General features: G+C 36.4%; 5 protein-coding genes across 5 annotated transcripts; 3 read left to right on the top strand and 2 right to left on the bottom strand.

The window, feature by feature from the left end:
* Window positions 1–3,347: 3,347 nt before the first annotated feature.
* LOC112516131 (HMG1/2-like protein) lies at window positions 3,348–4,838 on the top strand. The gene is made up of 7 exons (XM_025123150.1): window positions 3,348–3,388; window positions 3,649–3,759; window positions 3,885–3,942; window positions 4,106–4,150; window positions 4,259–4,339; window positions 4,476–4,562; window positions 4,772–4,838. The coding sequence occupies exons 1-6, from the start codon at window positions 3,348–3,350 to the stop codon at window positions 4,560–4,562; spliced, it is 423 nt and encodes a 140-aa protein (XP_024978918.1). The 3' UTR covers window positions 4,772–4,838.
* A 1,949-nt stretch (window positions 4,839–6,787) lies between these two features.
* On the top strand, window positions 6,788–7,795 carry LOC112517264. Its single transcript, XM_025124640.1, has 2 exons — window positions 6,788–6,920; window positions 7,028–7,795. Exon 2 carries the CDS (start codon window positions 7,074–7,076, stop codon window positions 7,593–7,595), a length of 522 nt encoding a protein of 173 aa, XP_024980408.1. The 5' UTR covers window positions 6,788–6,920; window positions 7,028–7,073; the 3' UTR covers window positions 7,596–7,795.
* Window positions 7,796–8,758: 963 nt separating this feature from the next.
* LOC112516685 (50S ribosomal protein L6, chloroplastic) lies at window positions 8,759–11,348 on the bottom strand. The gene is made up of 3 exons (XM_025123877.1): window positions 11,194–11,348; window positions 10,254–10,559; window positions 8,759–9,234 (listed from the first exon to the last, which is right to left on the bottom strand). The coding sequence occupies exons 1-3, from the start codon at window positions 11,229–11,231 to the stop codon at window positions 8,898–8,900; spliced, it is 681 nt and encodes a 226-aa protein (XP_024979645.1). The 5' UTR covers window positions 11,232–11,348; the 3' UTR covers window positions 8,759–8,897.
* Window positions 11,349–12,628: 1,280 nt separating this feature from the next.
* On the bottom strand, window positions 12,629–17,889 carry LOC112516686 (protein Iojap, chloroplastic). The gene is made up of 6 exons (XM_025123880.1): window positions 17,740–17,889; window positions 15,717–15,876; window positions 15,007–15,133; window positions 14,773–14,911; window positions 14,225–14,313; window positions 12,629–13,007 (listed from the first exon to the last, which is right to left on the bottom strand). The coding sequence occupies exons 1-6, from the start codon at window positions 17,772–17,774 to the stop codon at window positions 12,886–12,888; spliced, it is 672 nt and encodes a 223-aa protein (XP_024979648.1). The 5' UTR covers window positions 17,775–17,889; the 3' UTR covers window positions 12,629–12,885.
* Window positions 17,890–19,796: 1,907 nt separating this feature from the next.
* On the top strand, window positions 19,797–25,237 carry LOC112516684 (glutamate receptor 3.4). The gene is made up of 6 exons (XM_025123876.1): window positions 19,797–20,345; window positions 21,694–23,033; window positions 23,209–23,486; window positions 23,643–23,674; window positions 24,200–24,609; window positions 24,729–25,237. Exons 1-6 carry the CDS (start codon window positions 20,045–20,047, stop codon window positions 25,182–25,184), a joined length of 2,817 nt encoding a protein of 938 aa, XP_024979644.1. The 5' UTR covers window positions 19,797–20,044; the 3' UTR covers window positions 25,185–25,237.
* Window positions 25,238–25,755: the final 518 nt, after the last annotated feature.

Here is a 25,755-nt window from a genome sequence, read left to right as displayed (position 1 = left end):
TTTAGAGATAAGGATTTTGGTGATAACAATCTCTATTTTTGACATTGTTGAGTCGAAACAGCCTCATTTTGCTGTCATTCTTGAGCATGCAACCGATTTGGGGAGGCGGGTGACTCAAGGCTGTAAATTGTTCTTGGGAAGGGTGTTAAACCCACTAAAAATCTCTTGATTCCAACAGTTGACGGCTGCCATCATTTGTTTTGAAATGGCATTTAATGATGCCAATATTTAGATGTTGGAATTTTCCCTTTAAACCAAATATTTGATGTATCAGCTGTATTGGTATTAGTATCTGGCGATATTGCATTGAACAGCTTTACCCAGCTCAAGTCATGGTAGTTTAGAAGTTCTTTTTATTAAGTATTGATTGCTCTATCAGGGAGTCCGAGCAAGTGTTAAGCAGGTCTCTTAAGAAAACATTTGACATTCGCCAAACCTGTGAGTTCACGGCCCCACTTTTACTGTTTTTGTTATTTTATGGGGGGAAAAGCATGACGAGCAAGCTTTGCATGTTTATTTATTTGAAACCTCCGGACTATGAAACTGCATAGTCGGGTTTCTAAGTTGTATTTGTTACTGTTTTGCACTATAATATAAATGCTAAATTGATGTGCTTGAGAATATATGTTTCCAAATAAAAGTCCCCGTCCGTACATGCTACTTGTTAACTCGGGTTCATTCTCGAGCCGTGGTATTGTGGATAGCCGCTATTGTGTTGACAGTCCCACCCAGAAAGGGGTGCACAATTACCTATGTTTTCTAGCCTAATCATGTGGAATTTAGACCACCGCTGAATTAGTGCTTTATCGAACCGTGGGACCTAAGTAGTGAACGGGCTACTTCTGGTTGTTCGAAAATTAATGGGGCATATTGGTCAGGTAAGACTCAGTAGCGTCTCAAGTGTTACATCGCGAGGGATTTACATTTATTAAGTGCAAAGAATTCGCATAAGTTTGCTATTACTTGGTTTATGCATTGAAATATTTTATGAATGTGAAAACTCGTGAATTCACCAACTCTTTGTAGTTGACTCTGTTTTATGTCATGCTTTTCAGGTGCTAAGTAAGTTGTGTGGACTCCTGGGAGCATTACTTGGATCAAGATCGATTAAGACAGTTTTTGTTGTATTTGAAAATACTTTTGTAACCTTGAAACTTTATCAAGTCGATGAATTGTGTATTTTGAATCGTTGACAAAGTGTTTTTCTGTAACTGTTGCCAAGACTCGCTTGTTTGTTATCATCCCGTGTTTCCGCTTTAGCGGGGTGTGACAATAAAATTGGCTTCATCACCTATTAACAATCTAGAAGTAGAATAATTTGAATCCATACGAACATACAATATTCAAAATAGAAGAAGTTGTATTACATTATTATCTCTGTTTCAAAAACAAAAATATAATTTCTCACTGATACGCAACCCTAACACATATATGAAGAACTATTGGTTTCAGGGGACTTTGAAATCAAAATAAGAAAATCAGTTGCATCTCACGAAATCAAAAAAGAAAATCGAGATCGATGCAAAAAAGCAACAGGGAGGAGGAGATCGACGCATCGATGCAAAAAGAATCCATGAAGAAACCCATGTCTGGAAACAGAAAAACTTCAGATTGATGAAGAAACCAGCCATCCTTAAATTATTTTATGTAACTTTTTAAACCGTGAGTCTTCAGGTCAATTTGAATATTAACATGTATATATTGTTGATGTGACAAGAATATCAATCATCCATTTTTCATAAATAAAAACTTGCAAATTTTGTCATTTTTACATCTCGTTACAACATTTTACTTTCAACTGTTTTTTTAATCAAACATGTTTTTGTACCCAAACAAGTCAAGTAGATAAAGGTATCCTTTGGCCATCCCTAACATCAGAAGGTCACTTGCCTCTTTGATGACCTTATTGTTCTAGAGTAGCAACGAGAATGAACAACCCTAACAGAAATTGCTTATTAAGTAACAACAGTTGTTTTACTATATCACACCACATAATCGTTCATCCATTGAGGATGCTTACAGATACGTCTTAGGTTGGTGGTAGACTGGGTGGACCTTTTCTCTTCTAGGTTCACTTATGCACTTGCTTGGGTTATAGTTATATGGTCTAAGTAAGGCCTGTGTTGGTTGGGTCCAACACAGCAGGCTGGATCGTATCAGGAACCCAATTTAACTTTGTACCTCTAGGCTCCCCTTTGAGTATTAATGTTGGAAATGTGGACTAAAACTATTCTAATGGTTTTTGGCCTAGTGATATACAAGGTAGAGTCCAACTTACTAAGAAGTCAAGCGTTTAAACCTCATCAAAAGTAAAGATGGTATATGAGTTCATTTGTATATATATATATATTTCAAAAAACGAGTAATAAAGTGGCAAAACCCAAAAACTTGACATAGGCGTTATTTAAAACTATAAGAGATTGAAGTTGGGCAGTTTAATAATTTTGGGTTACGTTTGCTAGGTAATACATATTAAATTTAAGAGACTGAGTCGATGTGTGTTTAGGTACGTTGCCCTGAACAAGTGGTTGGAAGACTCAACAATGTAGGTGGTGACAATGTTCGTAATAGAGGTGGTAGCGGATGGACCCGCTCTCTCCTTTCCTTCAAACAAATCCACAAAGTACACTCGCCGACCCACTGGACCAAGATACTTCATATTTGCTAATTTCTTCATCAGACTCTTCGTATTGACCATCTTCCTCTTCAGTGTCAGGGACGTTTCAATTTTTTTGGAGGCCCTGCTACATCCAAAACTATTGATTATATTGCATAAATGAGATAATAGAGAATATGTGTTAAGAACAAAAATGGGCTAAACCTAAAACGATTAACAATTTGAAACTAAACTTAAACCATTAATGATTTAAACCTAAAACCGCTATAGTTTTACACATGTCGATAAAAGACCCTAAACACATGTAAATTTGGGCCCCAAAATTTCAGGGTCCGTGTTCAAAATCTCACATTTAACATGCTAAGGGATGTCTATGTTCAATGTTTACAAGTTCGACAACCCAAAATTCAAGACAAATCTTGGGTTCAATCTCAAGCCTCCAGCTAGCCTCCAGCCATTGAGTGAGTCAAAAAATTATCTATCTCATATTTAATGATAATTCAATTTTGTTAATTATGGTTTTTTTTTTTACTATAGTCTAATTTTTCCATTGATTCAAAAATGATTGCAGTCTGTTTTTTGTTGATTTGTTATACCACAAGAACTACCTGATTTGTTTCCCGCCAAAAATCTAAGTCGTACACCAAGAGTATAAATAACCCATGCCTGTTCACCCTTCTCTCACAATTCCTACACACGCATTCAGATCTCAGTTTCAGAACGTGGAGTAATGAGAGGACCCAAGAGCACTGCTACTATTGCTCAAAAGAAGCTCAATCCTGAGTAAAACTTTGCACTTCTCTTCTATGTTTTTATCATCTCTACCTTTACACTGATTGTTGATCCAATTCATCGACGTAATAATAATAATGTAGTTATCTGTTTGTTTGTTTGTTTTGAGTAATTTCTATCGATTTTCGTGATATTTTCTCGTGGAAAATGATTTCTAGCTTATTGATCGCTCATATGTTTCCGGATGTGGTGATTACCGAATTTTGAAGTGTTTATTTGTTGTTTGATATTGTTTTAAGGACAATGAAGAAGACGAAGGCCGCGGATAAGAGCATAGGGAAGAAGGACAAAACATCAAGTAAAAATTCCGGTGCTCCTAAGCGGCCTCCGACTGCTTTCTTCGTCTTCATGTAAGAATGACTTTTGTACTGCTTTCTGATCTGCGAGTTTTTTTTTATCTAGATGAAGAGAGGATTTGTTTGTTGTTTTAGAATGATGTTTATAGTTTTTTTTCCTTTTTTTGTTCACATTACAGGGAGGAATTTAGGAAAGAATACAAGGAGAATTTTCCGAACAACAAATCTGTGTCGGTTGTACGTTCGAATTCACTTACCTAGATTTTTTGGACTGATTTTATTCTATATGATTTAATGAGTATGGATCTGATCATATTCAACCGATGATGTATTTTGAAACAAATTTTTAAATACTAAACATAATTTTGATCCGATTGATGAGTTTATGTGTTCATTACAGGTTGCAAAGGAGGGCGGAGTTAAGTGGAAGTCGATGTCCAACTCCGTAAGATCTCTTCACAAAATTGAACTATATGATCAATTTTCCTGTCATTATTCTCTTTCATTTACAGCAGTCGTCAAATGTTGCTGCGTGTATGTATTCTGTGTGCAGGAGAAAGCTCCTTATGTGGCGAAGGCCGCAACTAAGAAAGCAGAGTACGGGATTGCTATGAAACAGCACAACGACGATCTGGTAATAATTGCGATGGCTTTTCTGTCACATTTTAACAAATCATCATTATCTGCAGCATAGATCATGTCTTGTGATTACTTCCATATTTCACTCTCTTAATTTTCTCAAATCAATTATGTGATATGTGAATAATTAGAATGGAACCGCGAAGGAGAAGTCTGCATCAACGTCAAAATCGTCCTCAGATACTCACGATGATGTGGAACAGGAAGCTAGCTCTTAGGTAACATTCTAAACAAACATAGACAGTCAACCATGATTCTATGAGATCCAAATTTGAGCTCAATTAATCGTTTGTCAGAATTCGAGTTGTTCTTCTTCAAACCTCTTCAAACAAAACTTGCCTTCTTGTTAGCGTGATCTATTTTACAGAAGTTCTATATGCTCTTTTGTCATGTGTTTTGATCTCTTTCCTGTTTAATACTGTTGTAGATTGATGATGTTCCTGTGCTATCTACTCCATGGGAAGAAAGTAGTGAAGCAGATCTATTAGGTAGAATAAAAGTAGGGAGTAATAATATGATTTGTGGATAAAATGTTTTCTTATGAATTTTAAGGAACTTCTATTATAGTTTCTAAGAAACTTCTATTATAGTTTCTGTTGTTTAGAGGCCTCCTTAATATTAGAAGATTTACTTTCTATTGTAGCTTTGTTGCTTAGATGCCTCCTTTCTATTTGCACATCACCATGAAGATCTACTTGCTTCTTTTCAAATTTTGGCTAGGGGAACTACTGAACTACCTTAATTTGTTCATGCTTCTACAAGTTAATTACACGACCAGGTTACGGTTTCATACAAAACACAAGTTATACATATTAGATTAGTTGTTGAGAATGAAAAGTGAATGGGTTATAAATAGTTACTCGGTAAGCCCTTATCATCAAGAGTTGTCACATCACATGTCTTATCGAGTAACAGGATAAGAACCTTAGTTGTTTCCATATTTATACCAGGTAAGAATCTTGGTACTTGTCATGCTCATACGATAAAATAAGTGATCCAGTTAGCATTTGGTAAACGAAACCTTAATCTTAATCTATGACGAAACCATAGATATTTTAGCCTAGTTTTTTATTAATAAAAAAGAAAAGGAAAAATCTTCATTTTAAGCTTGTGTGGCTAGTGAGAATGCAATGGTACTTGTACCTTATGTTTCATTCTAAGAAATATTGGTGCTTTGACCACTTAAAGCAAGAAAATAATTAATCTCGACGGTCAGCCTTTTTGGTCTTTGACACAGTAACAGATGGCTGTGCCCATGGAAACAAATATGGGCTTTTGGCTTGCTTTGAGCCCAACCCAATCCATCATTTATAACTTATAAGGAGTTGTACTAACTTTCATGTAATTGAAAGGAGAAAAAAAATAGTTGGTGTTACCCAGTTGGTATTTGGTAGCATCCCATGTTCCATCATCACTCTTAACTTCTCTTGAGGGGAAACAATCTCTCTTTTTGAAGTTGATTGCATTAATTGACTTCTATATAAGATAAATGACATAAAAACGTGCTAAGACATTGAAATAACATCAAACTAAAACCTAACTGAATAGGTATAATTAAGAACGGGTATTGGACTGGGAATGTATTCCTATTACTAATCCCTGTTTAATCCCCTATTGCTAACCCCATCCTGACTAATTGCCGATGGGTTTGAGAACCCGTTGTGTACCCGTTTATTTAAAAAACAATATTTTTAAGCTTAAATTTATAATAATTGAAAATAAAATAAATTTTTGATATAATAATAAATGTGTATATATATATATATATATATATATATATATATACATACGTTTATACACACACTATAACATTTATATAATCTTTATTTCTTATAAAATAAAAAATGGACTTCATATCATATATTTTCATTTTGCTGTCAACCCAAATCATACCAAATCAATAAATATATCAAATTAGGAAATGAAGCTACATCTACCAACTTTTTCTTGAATATACAGAAAAGTTTAATTACAAACATTTTTTTTTACGTTGTGAACCAATAGACAAAGGAGGGCGCGACACATACCTCAGTTTATTTTCATTCATCATGAATAATGAACGTGATTTTTTACACCAATTAAAATAAGTATAACGTTATATTCGAAACATGTAGTGGTTTTTTTACTGTCCTTAATTCACAACAAAATTTAGGTTTATCATTCACATTTGAAAAAAAAAAAAAAGGGKGGGTTTAAATCACTATAAATTATCAATTTGATATTTATTTTAGATATTTATAGTAAAAAAGCAATTTTTACCACATGACATATCTAATAAATTTGGACCTTTTCATTTGAAAAAATTGGCAACAAATTAAAATATTCAATTTATTGATAAATATAAAAGTTAATTAAACTACAAGAGTATCTGTCCATGTCCATATGACTATAATGTATTATATATCTCATATATATATATGGTCAAGAACAGCTGAGAAGCTACATGATCCAGACAAACACAGATTTAAAGAAAAACAAAACACAGATTCTCCCATCTCCTTCCTTCAATCTCATTGGGTTTGCACAAAACAGTGATTCTAATTTGGCTCAAAGTTTCTTGGCCACATATATTTCTGGTATGTTTCCTTCTTCACAATCCATATATCTTGTTCTTAGATCCATATTCATGTCCTCTGATTCTCAATTCCATGAGATTTGACTTGCAATTTTAATCAATTTGTAGAATCTTTTTTGGGGTTGGTCTGAATTGGATTGATTTGAGGCAAGGCATGGTAGGTATTTGTGAAAATGCCAAAGCCAAAAATGATGGTGGTGGTGGTAGCATCAGAATAGGGGCAACTGGGAAAGTAAGTGCTTTGATGATGCAAGAACTTGATTCCAATATCATCAAAACTTCATCAAAGAAACCCGAAATCGGATCAAGAAGAATGCAGACTGCTCCGGTTTCGATTTCATGTGGGGGGTCTACCAAGCGGCTGCAACGAATGGTGTCGATGAATGGTGGCAGCTCGAGGGATGCCCGTGATCAGGTTATGCCAGAAAAGAAGAACAAGAACAAGAACAAGAAGAAGGAAGTCAGTCGGCAGGCAGTTCAGCGGATTCCGATGCTAGATTCCGAGGATTCGTGGATCGATAAGACTCCGGTACGAGCGAAAGAACACGATAAGAAAGTGGCACGGCGGATAGTGGAAACTGTGGATTTGAAGTGTGGGAAGCATGAGGGAGATTGGTCTATTATCCCCATTGGGAACCAACTCAGGAGACCAAGTTTTTCCAAGATTTTGGATTGATTTCAATGTTTATATCATCGAATTATGAACCCTATTTTTCTGCTATTGAAAACCCAATAATGTTATATTCATTGAGAGGTTTCTTTAGAGTTTTTATTTAATGGGGTTGGTGGCTTGGAAATGGGTTTGTGTGTGGGATGCTTTCTTGGCCAAAACTTGTGAATGCATGTGAATAGAAAGAATCTTCATTGTTGAATATATGTTGTACAAGACTAATTTGCATCTCTTTTCTTAAAAGAACAACTAATATTCATCTTTTTTTTTTATTAACATGGATCTTCGGATCAGCTTGTACGCACCTCGACTAATCTCAGACCCCTGAGAACAGGCTGAAAAATACCCAGTGGTTATTCATCTTTTTCTTGATCAAGAGGGAACCCTACTGGTTTTTGTCTTTGATATGTTCAAAAGTCAACCATTTTTTCATGTTTCTTTAATCAATTACAAAAAGGTTTGTAGGGCACTTGTCTTTCTTATTCCTCTTAATTTGTTCTTTCACCTCAATTTTTTCGATCAAATATGAGATTTAGGTTCTATTTGTTAGCAGCTTAACGAGTTTAATGAAACTTACAGCTTATTTACTATTTGATAGTGACTTAATGATATAGAAAGTGGATTATTAAGTAAGCTTCTAAAGGGGAAGTTTATGCAGAAAACCAATTTTTCCGAACAATTAAAAACATGTTTCTTTCATCTAGGAAAAAGCCCCTTCCCAAACAAAAACATTTTCAATTTATATAGACAGATTAATCCACACAAATAGTTTTATCCATGCGAGATTTAATGAAAAACCAACCAAACAACCCCTTACTGATGTAGTTTGGTTTATGTGTGTAACGTCTGAAGAATATACGACAGACTTTTCTTTCGGTGGATACATCAAGATTGCCTTTTTCCTCGTCCCAGCTGATCTGTCCTAGCCGTAGGGGTATGGGTATGGGTGTAAGTGTAATCCATATATGTGAGATCATGGGTTCAAGCCCTCTGCAATGTGATGCATACGTGATTTACCTCTGCACGTTGGCTGTGGGACCAGTGTGGTGGGGTCGCTTCAGAAGGTGGCAAATACCATTTTTTCAAGTCTAGTCGATACTGCCTAGGTTAGATCCAAATTTCACGCTTACTACTCGGGGTAACGCTCGAAAAACAAATGGATTCTATAATGCAATTCTAACCCCATAACAAAATTATATTACCAGAAGACAATCCACAAGGTTTTTATAAGCAAGATTGAGAAAGAATTTCGATAGCAAAAAATAAATAACGGAAGGGAAATGACATTTGAGATTCGAACTCGGTAGCCTACTTCTTCTTCCCGGCTTTGCCCTCCTTTCGTCTAACGATCTCGTCTGCATATTTCACACCTTTACCTTTGTATGGTTCTGGAGGTCTCCATTTCCTTATCGAAGCTGCGAATTGACCAATGTTTGACTTATTGTATCCACTCACTGTGATTCGGGTGTTCTCTTCAACTTTGACTTTAAGATCATCCGGGATCGTCATTTTGACCGGATGAGAGAATCCAAGACTCAATACCAATTCTTTCCCTTCTACTGTTGCACGATAACCGACACCAACCAACTGAAGTTTCTTCTCGAATCCCTTCGATACACCAACCACCATATTGCTTGTAAGAGTCCTGAACAGAACAAATCAATACGTTTGACGCTATGCTCATCTTACAAGCCAAGATACATCCGAAATCAAAACGTTTAGCTCAAAAAATATGTGAATTAAAGCTTTTACACCTAAAATCTCTGCATCCCAATTGCTACATAATGAGTCAGAACCTAAGTCTGAACACAATAGCTTTATAAGACCAAAGGGTCATTGGCCCAGCGATTTCCGGGTTACCAATAGAATCAGCCATCCAAGAGGTCAGTGGTTCAAACCTCGCCAAAGGTGAGGAGCGTCCATGAGTATTTCCCGTATATAAAGATTATATACTTAAAAAAATAGCTTAGAAAGAAGAAAATTAGCACCCAAATGCACCGACTGCAGGCTGAAGATGCTACAGGACCATGAGTTTGATCAAGAAAATCTAAACCAAACGAGTTCAGTATATCCCATCTGACTGGGGTCTAGAGGGTGGGATGTACATAGACATGTCTCTACCGGAAAGAGTAGAGCGGTTGTTTCTGTAAAGATCTCTCGGCTTGCGAAAAGTGTGCAAAAAGGAAAACTTGCCCAAAAAGTATGAAGAATTTGAGGAAATGAAACTTGCCCTAATTATGCATTATGTTGGTGCCAACCCAAAGCTATAGTCAGAAGTTCAAAACCTTCCGTAAAAGCTCCTCAAAGCATAAGCAATTATAGACATTCGAGATCCAAGAAATATGTTATACCCCGAGGTTTAGCCAAGTCTTTTCAGTAAGCTGGTTAAACAGGGTACAAGTAGGTAATGCGTAAATGGTACAAGTCGGTAAAGTTGGGGTTTAGTATAAATATAGGGACGAGGAACGTGAAGGGCATTCTGTTTTATAACCCTTTGGACGTGAGTCTGTGGAGAGATTCTGGCCTCTTGAAAGACAGAAACCTAACATAACCATTTGATTTCTTTCGCAATTCCATCCTATTTCTTTCGGTGTACATCAATTGGTGAGATTTAAGCCTGAACATACTAATGGCAAAAGAAAAATAAAGATCCAAGATTAGTACCTGAATAGCCCGTGCATTTGGTTGGCCCTCCGGGTGTCCATGGCCTTACTGATCTTAATAATCGTCTCCTGCCTATCAATAGCTATTTCTCGTGGATAAGACAGTGCAAGTTCCCCTAACGGACCCTTCACCTTCATATCTTGGCCTTCTAGTGTGATTACCACATTCGATGGAACTTCAATTGGTTGCTTCCCGATTCTTGACTCTTTACATTCCACAATCTTCCTTCTAAAACCGAGACGCGTAACAGGAACAGTGGAAACACAGATTCCATGCCTCTCACCCAAAAAAGCAGATCCAATTTGGCTGTCACAAAGGGAATATGAATATATGATCCCCAAAATCTTACCACTACAAATTTTTTCCCAATAAACAGAGAACACAATTTGCAGAATGGGTTGAAATTTGAACCAGGAGCTCATATTTGTTCTAGTGATCTTCGATTTATAGACATACTTGCATCAAAAACAAACAAATACACATGGTTGCATAATTAGGGTGGAAGAGGATAGGGTTTATCTTCTCTACATAAACTGTGTTCAGATTTCTTACAATTCCGAGTTATAAATCCATCACAAACTGAGTAAATAAAGAGCATTTGGTTTTTCACCGAACTATAATTGAAAAATGAATCAATAAAGCAAAAACTAAGTTCATATCATCACATCACATGATTAAACTGCGAAATTATCGAGAAAAATCAAACATCCACATCAATCAAGCTTGTAAGTGTACAATGTTTAAATTCTACATAAAACACAACAAAATACCTTATGAAATTAAGATTGAGGTGATAAAGGACGTGGAAATCAGACCGTATGAACCCTAATTGAGGTGAAGATGGCTCAAATGGCACAGAAAGGTTTCAATGTTCGTCATAGATTGAAGGTTATAATGAAATGCGAAGAGCAAAGAGAAGAGAATTGGGGTTTGAGAGTACCTGTTATGGAGAGACGCAGTGAGTGAAGAAGCAGCCATGGTGACGAGATAGAGATAGAGATAGAGGATGATGTTCAAAAACTCCCCTAGACTATTTTATCCCCTCACCATGTTTAAGATAGGAATTGTGTACCCACGTTGACATTTATGCCCTCCTTTTTTACCTGCTAAATCTATTCATAATTTATATTCATCTTCAATACCTATTTTATTTATTAATATAATTTTTTTTATTAGCTTCGATATCCAACCCGTTATGTGAGCCAACTAATTTCAGGATGACCACCTGCTTTGCTGGTATGATTTAGATTTAAAGAAAGAAATGTTAAAAAACATAAGAAGAGATCTTCATACCAGGATCAATTCTAATTGAAGTGAACCCTAATGAGGTACACCGAGATGCATTCGATCAATTCCCTTCTAAAACGTAATTCATTGATGGTACGAAATTAAAAGTGATCAAATGTTCAGATCTCTTCTTACGTTTCTCACGCGATCCTTCGCCATAAATTATGTTATTAAAATGTTCAATGCGTTTTCATAAAATATTAGTTTCCTCTATCTTGTACATTTAATCTCAAAGATTCTCATTGGTAGAAAGAATAAAAAATAGTTTCTCTTTCATAAATACTTATTTTTGAAGAGTTCTCTAAATTTAGAAAATTGTAACTACAAGGGTGGTGTCTGATTGGTTTGAGGTTGGCTTCAAAGATCAAAAGTGTCAGGAGGTCTTAGGTTCAAATCCAAGGAGGAACAAAAACCCACTTGTGGTCACGGAGGTTCAAATGCAGTGACTCCGGGCAACCTGCAAAGCAGGTGGTTGCCCTGTGATTAGTCGGTTCGCAAAGCGGGTTGGATATCCAGGTTAATCTTAAAAAATTTAGAAAATTTCATCCTCTACTTCCATTTTGGATAAGATTTTGGGAATTCGATGGACCAAAAATCCTCAAAATCTTCATTTTAGAAAATCTGTTGAAAATGCTTCACTAACTATAATTTTTTAAATATATAAAAATAGTTACATCCAACTTGAACAATTATTTTATTTTAGTAATTCTAATATTAATTATATTATTAAAATATGATATAAATTCATTATTTCAATACATTTTATTTAAAAAAAAAATTACTACTTCTTTCTCTTCACTTTTCTATTTCTACATACATTTAGTATAGCTCTTTAAAAAAACGCTGAAAGGTTGTTTGTTTAACTCTTAATAGTTTTATTAATAGATAGTCTCTAAATCATTAAGAGGTGAATCGTGCTTGTCAACAAAAAAAAAAATATGTCTCTTAATAGTTCTAAAACCTTCTGAACAATTTTGCATCTTGAGCCTCCCTGAACCATTCAGCGCCCTAATTTCATTCTGAACAATTACCAAACAACCATATTTAACCATTTAAGCAGTAAGTGTTACAGATAAATGTAATTTCTATTTTGTTCAAATATAAATTTTTGGTTTTCTTTTCTATTGAGAAATTGCAATAATGGTTTACAATAAATAAAATCTTACAACCTGCTACATCACATACGAATACACAACCAGTACTAAAATACAAGCCCGACAACCCTCTAATCTACATCTTCATTGGTGTCTCGACACCAGAGTTCAATTTGCCCGTGCACGGGCTCCTTCACGAAAGGCCAAATAAGTAGTTATTGTGGGATGGAGTGGTCGAAAAGACCATCTTTTCAACGGTTAAAACTTTGTTGGTTTTCAAATGGTAATTCTATGGGAGTCGCATTTGCGTAAAACTCTTCCAAGTTGTAAAGTTCTCTCTGTTCTGGAAGAAATATGTGCACGACTATATCACCTGGGGAGAATGCAAAATGGACCAATTAATCGTAGCACGAGGAGGAAGTAAGAAGCAAAGAACACGTATAAGACCATAAAACTCGCAATATTTTCCTTTTTGGCAAAAGGTCAAAGCTAAAATTATATATTTACCCATTGTCATTGTTACTTTGTGAGAATACATGAAACCCCGTTAGATTACTCTTTAAAAGAGCCTTTGGGAAGAAAAATGGAGGTTCAAACATTTATTGAGGAGATAGAGTCAAAGTCAATGAGCGATGTGACTTGTGAGACTCTTAACACACCCCCTCCAAGCCAGACGGGAACTAATTGACCAATAGTGTCCAGAGGTGGCTAGACGAATAGAGATTGATTTGCCTCAGAGTGTTAAGAGTCCTTAGACCTTGGCTCTAATACCATGTGAAAATATATGAACCCCAATAGATTTCTCTCGAAAAGAACCCCGAAAATGGAGAAGGGAGGTTCCAACATTTATTGAGGAGTAATAAAGCCGATATGAGACTCCAACATGCGTCCTCCAACGGAGGCCAGATGGGAATTGATTGACCCATAGTGTCACGAGGGGGTTAGACGAGTATAGGTTGCCCTAGAGTGTTGAGTGCCTGGCTTTGATACAGCTTAAGCTCCAATATATATATAATACCACCTAAAGGCTGGTCAAACTAGAGGTGGACCTAGAAATTTTCTGGGTGGTGGCACAATTTGACCATAAAAACAAACGTGCTAATTGTTGAAATACTTCACAGTATTAGTATAGATTGGAGTATAGATTGGTTGGTTAGTTCCTTGTCCTTGAACTAAAGGGACCTATGTTCGAGTCAGGCTATAAATTTTTTTCTAAAAGATATAAAAAAACACCAAAATTTAAGCCGAAAACTAAAAAAATTGACATTGGTGGACTCGAATCCGGGGTTTTCATACAAAGTGAGCAACATTTACCAACTTTGCCATTAGAGACTTATAAGATTCGGTATAAAAAACTATATGGTGGCACCCAACAAAACAATACGGTGGCACCCTTCAGAAACGTAATTTTTTTCCCTCACAATGGAACCATAAAGCGTCTGGCCCGTGCCACCGTATGGGCCTATGTAGGTCCGCCCCTGGTTCTCAAACACCATTCAGGCTAGACGTTTGTGGGGGATCTTTGTTCACAATAAAGTTAGAGCTCAATTTCACATGCAGTCAAGAACAATGAAGAGTGAAAAAACTTACCAAAGTCTAATAAGGTCCATGAATTGGGTTTGGAATCTCCGGTTGAAAATTTCCCGTACTGTGTTTCAGCTAGATCATTTATTCTGGTTCTGCAGTACAAAAACAAGATTAGCATTCTATTTTTCAATTGTTACCTTGTGGTGCTTTAAGATCAGAGGTGGACCTAGAAATTTTTCCAAGTGGTGGTACCATTTGACTATAAAAACGAAGCTACGAATATTTTTTACAAAATCATTGGTCTATTTATTAGTTCCTTGCTTTTTGTATGAGGTCGTATGTTCAAGTTTTTTATCCCACTTTTTTTTTTCAGAAACATAATAAATTTGAAATTAAAAGCTAAAAACTAAGAAAATGATACAAATGGGACTGGACTCCGAGCCTGGAAAGAGAGTAAAAACTGTGCAAATCAACTCTACCAAGAGAAACTTGTGTTATTATTGTAGTTTTAATTAATATATGGTAGCACCCAACAAAATAATATGAAACTGTATGCACCATATTGGGTCCGCCCCTTTTTAAGATAATGAGTAACAACTAACAATCATTACCGGATGGCGTCAATTTGAGGTCGAGAAAATGCAGTGGTAATGAGGAAGAATTTGGTCCAATAGACCAGAGGTTTCACAAAGAGGAGTTTGATATCTGCAGCCTTCACATCACTTGCGATCTTTGCTAATGCCACAGCAACTATATGAGAACAAAAATAATACAATACGAGTTACCAATTAAGAAAAGAAAAACTTTCAAGATTGCAATCAAAAGGTATAATATTAAGGGCTTACAAGCCAAACACTCAGCATCGTCATCAACCTCTGCAGTAGGAGACTTTTGATCATTCCTTTTGTAAACAACCTTCCCGTATTTCTTAAACATGTCATCGTACATGTCGTCTGTATCTTGACTCGTATTCTGCAGGAAAATTCGTTCATTTTAACAACTTATGCAGCCAGAAAACCAAATACATACTTGCAGACAGTAACACAGGGTCTTTGCCCTAGCTGGTGTCTAATCATGTCCCTAATTTTGGTGCTGCTACAGGGCGTTTGGGTGTTTTCTTTGTTTAGACTTGATTTCTCTTAAGAAATGCTTACACGTGGTATAGAAGGACACAACACAAATCTTATGTGAAAGGGTATGCATATCAACTAACAATTAAGAATTAAAGATTCTTTTATCAAATATTAGATCCACTAGCAGGCAGGGGGAACTGTCTGTTACTATTAGATACATCTGTGTTTTTGCATCGATGTCTGTAGATATGCAATGAACTCAATATCAAAGTAAAAAAGAAATAAAATATGGCAGGATTCAATGGTCTATTAGCATGATAATATCCACTTCCAAGTGTTACTTGATAAATTGACTTTTCATAATTGTTTATGAAATTAAGAAATTTAAGTATAAGCAAAACCAGTGAAGATTAGAAACACAATACTATATCTACTAAAATGGGAAGTTAAGGGAACTTTGAAGTAATATATCAAGTCCATACTGCTCCTATAGCCATCGGGGAAACCACCAACGAACCCCTTAACGATCTGTGTATGGACCTGCCCAACTTATAACTCTCAGACAAGTTTAAACACTTCCATCCATTAGCATTTGGGCTTGACTGCCAGAGGTCACGGGATATTTTGCTTCTGGCACCGAATCTGGAAAAGAAGAGGAGTAACAGTAAGTTTTTATCGGATGTGAGTTTATATTTCATATTTCAAACTTGGAAGTAGAGTTCAACCAATTTGATTTAACGTCTTTAAAAGTTGTTTTACATGAGATAATGTTGTTACTCCCTCCAGAAAATAGCTAGTTTCTATTTTTGATGTCAAGGGTCAATTTCTTCAAATAGAGATGTGACATGAGTTTTATTGCAAATTTGACAACAGAATTATTCTCCTTGTAGTAATTGTCATAATTATTTCAATGCAAATCCTGGTGATTGTGTCAAAATTCGTATACCCAATCAGCCACTATCAAGCATCAAGCAACCAGTAAAACACTGGACTCGCAAGCAGGTTTTGATCATTGGATCTACCTCTGGTGTGAGAGTGAGAGTGTGGACCAACAAAGAGGTTGAGAGGAAATAGAGAGGAAATCTACCTATCTAAGTATGAATGCAGGGAATAATCAGAAGTGATGTGTTACCAAATACATATGTATAGGTTGTAATTTTTTACATATTGTTGCCAATTGCATATGTATAGGTTGTTGCTAAAGCATATGTGGCCTCAAAGTTTCCACGGAGACGCTTCTATTAACATCTTCAGTATCCAAAGGACCTTTTTTACCACCAGCCTGTCCTCAAGGTCCAAGTTCCCATTGGGTGTGTGAGGATACGTGGAACCCCTAGATTACTCTTCAAAAGAGCCCTTGAGGAGAGAAGGGAGGTTCCAACATATAAAGAGAAGAAATTGTCCAGTCTAACAGATGTGAGACTCTAACACCCTCCAACGGAGGCTAGACTGTACTTCTGGGTTAGCCCAGCCAGAATGGGAAGAAGGGGGTCAGCCAAACAGCAGTCGGCCACTTATTGTCCTAGACTGTCGACAGAGGGCTAGACGGGTGAGGGGGCTAAACAAGTACTAGTCCTAGAGTGGTAGACCTTGGCTTGGATCCATGTGCGGATATGTTGGAACCTCCTTTCTCTTCTCAAGGGCTTTAGGAGAGTTAATATGGGGATTCCATATATTCTCAAAGGGTATGGATGCCCTATTACCATAATTCTAACTATTTTTCCCAAGAATAATTTACTCTATAGCAAAATCCATTTTGAGGGTGTCCGGCAATAAATTTGACAATTCTTTTTCTTGACAACGTTTCAACCTTGATACCCCTTTGCCATCAGAAATCATCAAAATATTGATAGCTTTCATTTTGTTACACACAATTTCTCAGTTACAGTTAATTTTTAAATCCTTCCATTAAACAATGTCATATCTTCTTTCGGGACAGAGCATTATCAATTTTGGAGTTCAAATGTAAGGTACACCTCTAAAATCAAAACGTAACTCTCTTGTTTCGATCATAGTGGTGTTGCCGCAGAATTTCAATCACGTAAAAACAGGCATGTAAGTAATCACCGGAGGAAAATTGTGCAAATCACTCGAATAAAACCGTTTAATTAACTGCAACCAAAATTTTCGTTTCAACTTCTTATTTGAATTAGTTTATCTGCTACAGTAATTTCAACTTCTTATTTGAATTAGTTTATCTGCTACAGTAATCAATTTCCTAACATTCAACCTTACAAATATATATATAACCTTCCGTAAACATTACGAAAATCCAAAACCTGGATAAAAACTTGCCCAAACTCAGCTACCACCAATCAAATTTGCTAAAATACAAACATAAACTGCAATAACTCTTAAATTACGCCATTGAATATGTGAAACATGTAGAACATAAATTCATGCGCATCGAAGTCGAAATGCAAACATAAATACATACATGTGATTGTTTAAACATGAAAATCGGAAACTATAAGCAATAATGAAACCGAAAATTAGGGTTCTTACCTGATTTGGAAGGAAGAAGCGACGGAAGTAGCCATTTTTGTTCTCGATAATCAACTATGGCGCTGTTGTAAAGAGTCCCAAAAGCGTAGACGATATCATAAAAATCAGAACGTTTTATCCCTTCCCTGTTTCTTAAGGACTTATGTACCCCTACCTGTTGCTCTTAAATGTCGTTTATGCCCTTCCTTTGCATTTTATATACTATTCAGCCCCTACGGGTGTTTTTGTTTTCTGGTCTTTCTATTTTCAGTTTTTTTAAGTATATAATATTGTACGTAAGTAAAATCATATGTGATTTTTGTCATGGTTTGAGTTTGCATATCATTGTTTTGGTCAATTAAATAGCCATTGGATCTTGAATGAAGGTAAAGCGTCAGTTGTTTCTTGGATCATGACATTCAGCATTGGTGAGGATTCGATTTTGCAAGGTGTCATTCAAGGATTATGCTGATGTTTTGGGGTGTGTAATTCCCGAGAAGCATGCACATGTGAATCAAAGTAGGGGTATTAAATCTATACTGATGTCGACCATGTAGATAGAGGCGGAGGTGCAGGTTGTGGTTTTGATTATGGGGGATGGAGGGTTAAGGGTTACGTTCTTTTTTCTTTTTGAAATAACATGTTACATCCTTCGATTCTTGTACGCTAACATTTATAATAAAATGATTAAAATATCATAACGTGAATGGTAAGTGGAACGTTTCACTGCTAAAGATAACAGATGTTAACGGGAGGAACAAAAAATAAAGCAAAAACATTACTTCAAGGGTTTTTTGTAATAAAATGAAATGTAGAGACGGAAACCCTTAAAGCACAAGGATGAAACCCGTATATATAGGAGGTTTACTTTGTAAACCACGTTATTTGTACAAACCGTACAGATCTTATTCAACCAATCATAATTTTCTTTATTGTGGATGATGTTAATCATGAATATTATTATCTTTATTATATAAATTTTAGAGAAATACATGAAACAATTTCATTAAAATTACATAAGTATTTATACGATTCATAACCATATATGAAACAACTTCATCAAAAAATAATTATTAAACAATTTCATGGAAAAAATTCATAAGATTAAAACAATGAAATCGACGAATGAGAGTGTTTTGCACGGTTTATACAAATATAGGTGGTTTGCATTTGATCGTTCATCTCTCTCGCTCTATATATATATACACCCACACACACACACACACACACATATATGTATATATATATATATAAAAAGAGAGGAGGGGGTTAATTTACGAACGTTGAATATTTTATGAGTATTCATGATGAATAACACGATAAAATATCTATAATGAATGTCATGACAGATATTATAGATATTTAGTGTTCCTCAATCGAATATTCCTCAGGAACATTTGAATTTACACAAACACGTTATTTTCGGTTTGGGTTCAGATTTGAGTTTTAGATAATTTAGGTCTGTACCATCCCTGCATAATTGTGGTCACCTCATCGGGAGTACTATGTGGATGAAATGAAATGAAAAATCGTACGCATATTGAAGATTTAACGTTTCATCTAATTCCTTGGTATAAAAAATGAAAAGGGCAAAATAATTTGATTTCATCTGAATGATTTTGCATCTTGTGCCTCTCTTAACCATTCAACGCCTTGATTTTATCATAAATAATTATATTTCATTTCACACCATTTTATAAGAACCTTTTAATCATTCTGACGGTCTGATCATTTAACCATTTTGCACCAAATGATTCAGCAACTAACAAATAAACAGCTAAAATGGTGTCTTGGTATATTTCTCCATAATCGACACATACACCACAAAAAGAGAATCATTCTTTACCCACAACTAAAGACTCCTGTGAGCTTCTGCTTCAGCTTCCCTACTCCCCACAGCTTGCGTCACCCGAAATTTAAAAACAAAGATTCTATCTTCACTTTCTCATCTTTAAATTCATAGTTTATGCCACTTCTGCATCTCTTGCTCTCACTGAACATATATATATATATATATATATATATATACACACACATGTTCCTCTCTGTGGGATGCATTTTTACAGGTTTCCCATGTGTGTTTATTCGTATCTCACTGCCAATTTGCTCCAAAAACATTGAATCTGTATCATAATCTTGTGGGTTTATGTTTCATGGTTCTTGAAATCTTGATTCTTTGCCCAAAGCTAAAGTTTTCTGGTTCAAATCCATGGCTGCAGCTGCAGCTGCTTCTGTTCATCTTCATCCATGGCTGATTAAGTTCAATTGACTCGATTTTCGAAAAGGGTTTTCTTTTCCCTTCAAAGAAACTGGAGATTTGTAAACGATGAAACCAAGTTTATTGGTTTTTGGTATGTGGGTGATGATGATGGTGGTGGTGGCTATGGCGGTCAAGGGTAAAACTGGAGATACAACAGTTGATTCATCATCGTCGTCTTGGAGAATTCCTAGGGTTGTCAATATTGGAGCTTTATTCACTGTGGATTCGGTTATTGGGCGGTCTGTGAAACCTGCTATTGAAGCTGCCATTGATGACGTCAATTCTAATCCAACTGTTCTTGCTGGAACTCGACTCAACCTTATTTTGCATGATACCAATTGCAGTGGGTTTCTTGGCACAGTTGAAGGTACCTCCTGTTTATCTCAAATTTACAGTTTGTTAGCAGCTTATTCGGTTAGCCATGACTTTTTGTCGAAACGGTCCACACCTTTCCAATTTATACTGAAAATTTAATTCATACAAACAACTTTATCTTTACAATACTTAATAATAGAAATACAACCAAATAGCCCCTTACACTGTTTGATTGGTTTTCTATTAATTCATGTATGGATAAAGAACTTTATCCATGCGAATTAATCTGTATGTAAAATTGAGAAAGTTTTTGTTTTGAATAGTTCTTTTTCATAAGAAAGAACGTGTTTTTTTAATTGGGGGGAGGGAGTTTGAAAAAACTTGGCTGATATATATATCATTAAGCCATTATCAAACAATCATTTATACCTAACCGAATAAGTTGTAAGGTTCGTTAAGCCGCTAACAAATAAACTCTAATAGTTTTTAGGTTTACATGTACTTTTGCTACTTTTATAGGAAATAGGAATCGATATAGGAATCTTCAAATGTGTAATAATATCATATATGTTATCACTGTTCATTACAATAAAATATAGCATTCTTTTTCTCTCTCTAGACTTGGAATCATATGAGCTCAAGGATTTCGTAAAACTCGTAAGACCAATTTCAACCCTTAGATTAAATCTACAATCTGAACATTCATAATCACAAAATTATCACGAGACTTCTCAATAATCATAAAATTGTCACCATGCAACTTTAGACTATTAGATCATTAGATTATAAAATTGATCAATGAACATAAATTGGTCTTACGGATCTCACGAAAAACCTTTGGTCTCACGCGAACCTAACCCTATATATATATATATATATATGTACATATATATTTTCTAATAAATTGTTTTATAAAAGGTAAGCTATGGGACCATTTAACTAAAAAAACAAAGCTATGAATTATCTTTATAAAATTATCATTATTTTATTGGTTAGCTCAATTGTTCGAGTCTTTTATCACAAGTTTTTTAGAAACATAATAAACCTGAAAAATTAAAAAGTAAAACTAAGAAAATGATACAAACGAAATTCAAATCGGCACCTCGAAGGGAAGAAAAACGGTGCAAACCAAGTTTACCGGGAGAAATTTTAGTTATTGCTATAGTTTCAAGAAATATATGGTTGCACATAATAAAATAATACGACAGTAACTTGTTACGACGTTTAAAAAAGCCCTATCAACTTATTGTAATATCAACACATTTACCAGTAGGTACAAACTTTTGGTCACGTAAACTTAGAACCTATAAAGCAATCTATTGGGATCCTATAAAGCGGATTTTATTGTTTTTGATTGACGTAGATATTATCTTTGATGTATTGTTTCGTTTTTGATGTAGCTTTGCAGCTGATGGCGAACGATGTGGTGGCCGCAATCGGGCCGCAATCCTCCGGCATCGCGCACATAATTTCCCACGTCGTAAACGAACTTCACGTACCGCTCCTTTCGTTTGGTGCAACAGATCCCACACTTTCAGCTCTTCAATTCCCTTTCTTTGTTCGTACCTCACAAAACGACTACTTCCAAATGTCGGCCGTAGCCGATTTGGTCGCATATTTCGATTGGCAAGAAGTCATCGCCATATTCGTAGACGACGATTATGGCAGAAACGGGATCACAGCTTTGGGCGATGCCCTTTCCAAGAAACGAGCCAAGATTTCATATAAAGCTTCATTTGCCCCAGGTGCAACTCAAACTGACATTACTGAACTACTAGTCAGAGTCAATTTGATGGAATCTCGAGTTTACGTCGTTCACGTAAATCCCGATTCAGGTCTCGAGATTTTCACGGCGGCAAAGAAGCTTGGAATGATGACAAATGGTTATGTTTGGATTACGACAGATTGGCTTCCGGCGGTTTTGGATTCGTCGGAGTTTCTGGATCCGGAAACAACGGAGCAAGTACAAGGTGTGGTGTCGCTCCGGCAACATACGTCGAATTCCGATGCCAAGAAATCTTTTACAACGAAATGGAAGGGTATTAAAGATAAAGAGACATCTAGTTTTAATTCATATGCTCTTTATGCTTATGATTCTGTATGGTTACTTGCACATTCTCTTGACAAATTCTTGAAATCAGGAAAACGGATAACGTTTTCATATGATTCTAAGCTTCGAGACACTAATAGAAGCGATCTTCGGTTATCGGCTCTTCGGATTTTTAACGAAGGAGAGCAGCTTCTCGAAACGGTTCTAGCCACGTCGTTCGTGGGTTTGACCGGTGAGGTGAAGTTTGACCCGGACAAGAACTTGATTCATCCGGCCTATGATGTTGTGAACATAGGTGGGGCCGGTTTACGGACCATCGGGTTCTGGTCGAACCATTCTGGGCTCTCGGTTGCTTCTCCTGAATCGTTATACACAAAGGCTTCAAACCATTCTGCTGGTAATCAACATCTTTATAGTATTATTTGGCCCGGTGAAACGAGTACAAAGCCTCGAGGATGGGTTTTTCCGAACAACGGTAAGCCGTTGAGAGTTGCGGTGCCGTATAGGTATAGTTATAAAGAAGTTGTGACGAAAGATAAGTCTCCGCAAGGGGTAAGAGGATATTGCATCGAGGTTTTTGAAGCTGCCGTGAGTTTACTTCCGTACCCGGTCCCTCGAAAGTACGTATTATTCGGCGATGGTCAAAGAAACCCGAGCTACAACGATCTTGTGAACGCGGTTGCAGAACATGTAAGTACTTGTTTGAAAGCCGGTGTTCTTTTTTATTTCAAGTTATGCGTATGTTTGACAAACTAACCGATAAATTGCTAAAACAAGCAGTTGGCTACTTGAAGGATAAACTTTGACCTTAAAAAGTCAAAAGTGTAGGAGAATTAACATTTTCTTGATTTGTTTCAATTCTCAGAAGTATGATGCAGCAGTTGGAGATGTTACTATCATTACAAACCGAACGAGGATCGTTGACTTTACGCAGCCGTACATGGAATCCGGGCTCGTAATAGTTGTTGCCGCCAAAGAACTGAAACCGAAACCATGGGCATTTCTCAAGCCGTTCACCGTCGAGATGTGGGTGGTCACCGGTGGATTCTTTCTTTTCGTTGGATTCGTCGTTTGGATTCTCGAGCATCGGTTGAACCACGAGTTCCGTGGACCACCAAGGCAACAAATCATCACAATCGTCTGGTTAGTATCTCTTTGATTCAAGCATTTGAACCGATAAAAACCAAATCAAACGAATTCAGTATATACCACTTGAAAGTAGGGTATGAGGTGAGATGTACACAGACTTTGTCATCCGCTATTTACCTGACATTGACGGTTTTCTCTTGAAATTTTCAGGTTTAGCTTTTCAACGATGTTTTTTTCGCACAGTAAGTACAATTCTTGACTGAACCACATTACAATAAGGGGGTTTCAAAACGCTCAAGCTCAACCGTTTTTTGACGTCTTAGCAGAGTACACAATGGGACTTTTAGGTTATATGACCAACAACTGTGCGTCCTATACAATCGCGTTACAATAAGTTGTTAGAACGAAGTTAGACGACTTAACAAGTTATATCGACTAAGTTGGACAACCTAATATAAAACAAAAAGTAAACCGTCCTATTAAGGGGCTGCTTGGCAGTTGCTGAATGGTTTAATGCAGGATGGTTAAGTGATCAGAATGATTAAGAGACTCTGTATGATTCATTGATAGATACCTTTTGGTCGCCTAACTTCGTTCTTACAACTTATTGTAGCAGCACGCACAGTTGTTGATACTATAAACTTAAAGACCCACTAAATACTCTACTAGGATGCCCAATGACGGGTGGACGGGCTAAAAGACCGATTTTGTTGTAGCGCCATGACAATCTTATGAACAAACTTTAAAGCGGATTTATACGTATGCAGGAGAGAACACCGTGAGCACGTTGGGACGGTTTGTTCTCATTTTGTGGCTGTTTGTAGTGTTGATTATTAATTCGAGCTACACAGCCAGTTTGACATCGATCCTCACGGTACAACAACTGTCTTCGCATATTGAAGGGATCGATAGTTTGATCTCAAGTAACGACCCGATTGGAGTTCAAGATGGAACTTTTGCGTATAATTATTTGATTCGAGAGCTCAATATCGCAGAGTCTAGAATCAAACCATTGAAAGGTGAGGAAGAGTATGAAAACGCACTCCAGTTAGGTCCTAAAGGCGGCGGCGTGGCGGCCATTGTTGACGAGCTTCCGTATGTCGAGCTCTTCATGCGTTACACCAAGTGCAAGTTCAAGATTGTTGGCCAAGAGTTCACCAAAAGCGGTTGGGGTTTCGTAAGTTCCTTTAAACATTAAGGCTTCTGTTTGACAACCATAAGTTAGCTTATTTTTCGAGCTTATTGAAACCCCCCCCCTAATTTGCCATAAGCTAGCTTATTCAAATTGCATTGCAGGCATTCCAAAGAGACTCTCCTCTAGCACTCGACCTCTCGACAGCCATTCTCCAACTCTCGGAAAATGGAGATCTGCAACAAATCCACGACAAATGGTTGTCTTCTGCCTCGTGCTCGACTCAAAACAACGATGACGTAGAAAACAGCCTCTCCCTCAACAACTTCTGGGGCCTATTCCTCATTTGCGGCGTCACGTGCTTCATTTCGCTCGGCATTTTCTTCTGCCGGATGTTGTGTCAGTACCGTCGGTTTAATCCCGATGAAGAAGAAGCTGGTCACGAGATCGTGGAGCCGGACTCCGCGAGTCGCAGCGATCGACGATCATCACGCGCCATTAATTTCAAGGATTTGATGGATTTCTATGATAAGAAAGAGGCAGAAATCAAGGAAATGCTTAGGCGAAATGGGCGTCAAGCTAGCAGGGACTCATATGACCATACTGATTCACCTTCCTAAAAATGGAAAGTTTCCTTTTCTCTTCTTTTAAATTATACAAGGTTTATATAGGCAAAATACTGATCCACACTTTTTATTTTTGGTAAGATTTAAACCCTGACTTCTCGGGAGACCAGTAACCAAATACTTGCTTCTTAGTATCTGCATTCTCTTGCGATGTATAGGTTGAATAGTTCAATGAGTTACGTAATGCTTGGGGGGATTTTCTTTTGAAAATCCGTGAAACTATGATAACCTTGAGAACCAAAATTTAAAATATCATTTTAACATATATTTGTTTTACAATGTGTTTGTTTCATAATGTGAACCTTTTTAGTCTGTTTGTGAAATAAAAGTTATACGTAAATAAGTTTCACGTCGTGAATTACATATATACGTATCAAGTAAATACATTGCGAAATAAATTTGTTCATTAATACATTAAATGTTCTTTTTACCCGAAAAACGTTCGTTTGTTAAAAAAAACGAGTTAAAAGTTTACATGGAGTATTAATAACGTGTTAGGGGTTGTTTGTTTACCTCTTAATAGTTTCATTAAGAGGTAGCATCTGAATCGTTAAGAGGTAAATAT

The sequence above is a fragment of the Cynara cardunculus genome (assembly GCF_001531365.2).
Source record: "Cynara cardunculus var. scolymus isolate 2C chromosome LG 8, CcrdV1, whole genome shotgun sequence".
Taxonomy (NCBI): Eukaryota; Viridiplantae; Streptophyta; class Magnoliopsida; order Asterales; family Asteraceae; genus Cynara; species Cynara cardunculus.
The sequence above is the reverse complement of the archived record's forward strand: the minus strand, read 5'-3'. Positions and strand labels throughout refer to the sequence as shown.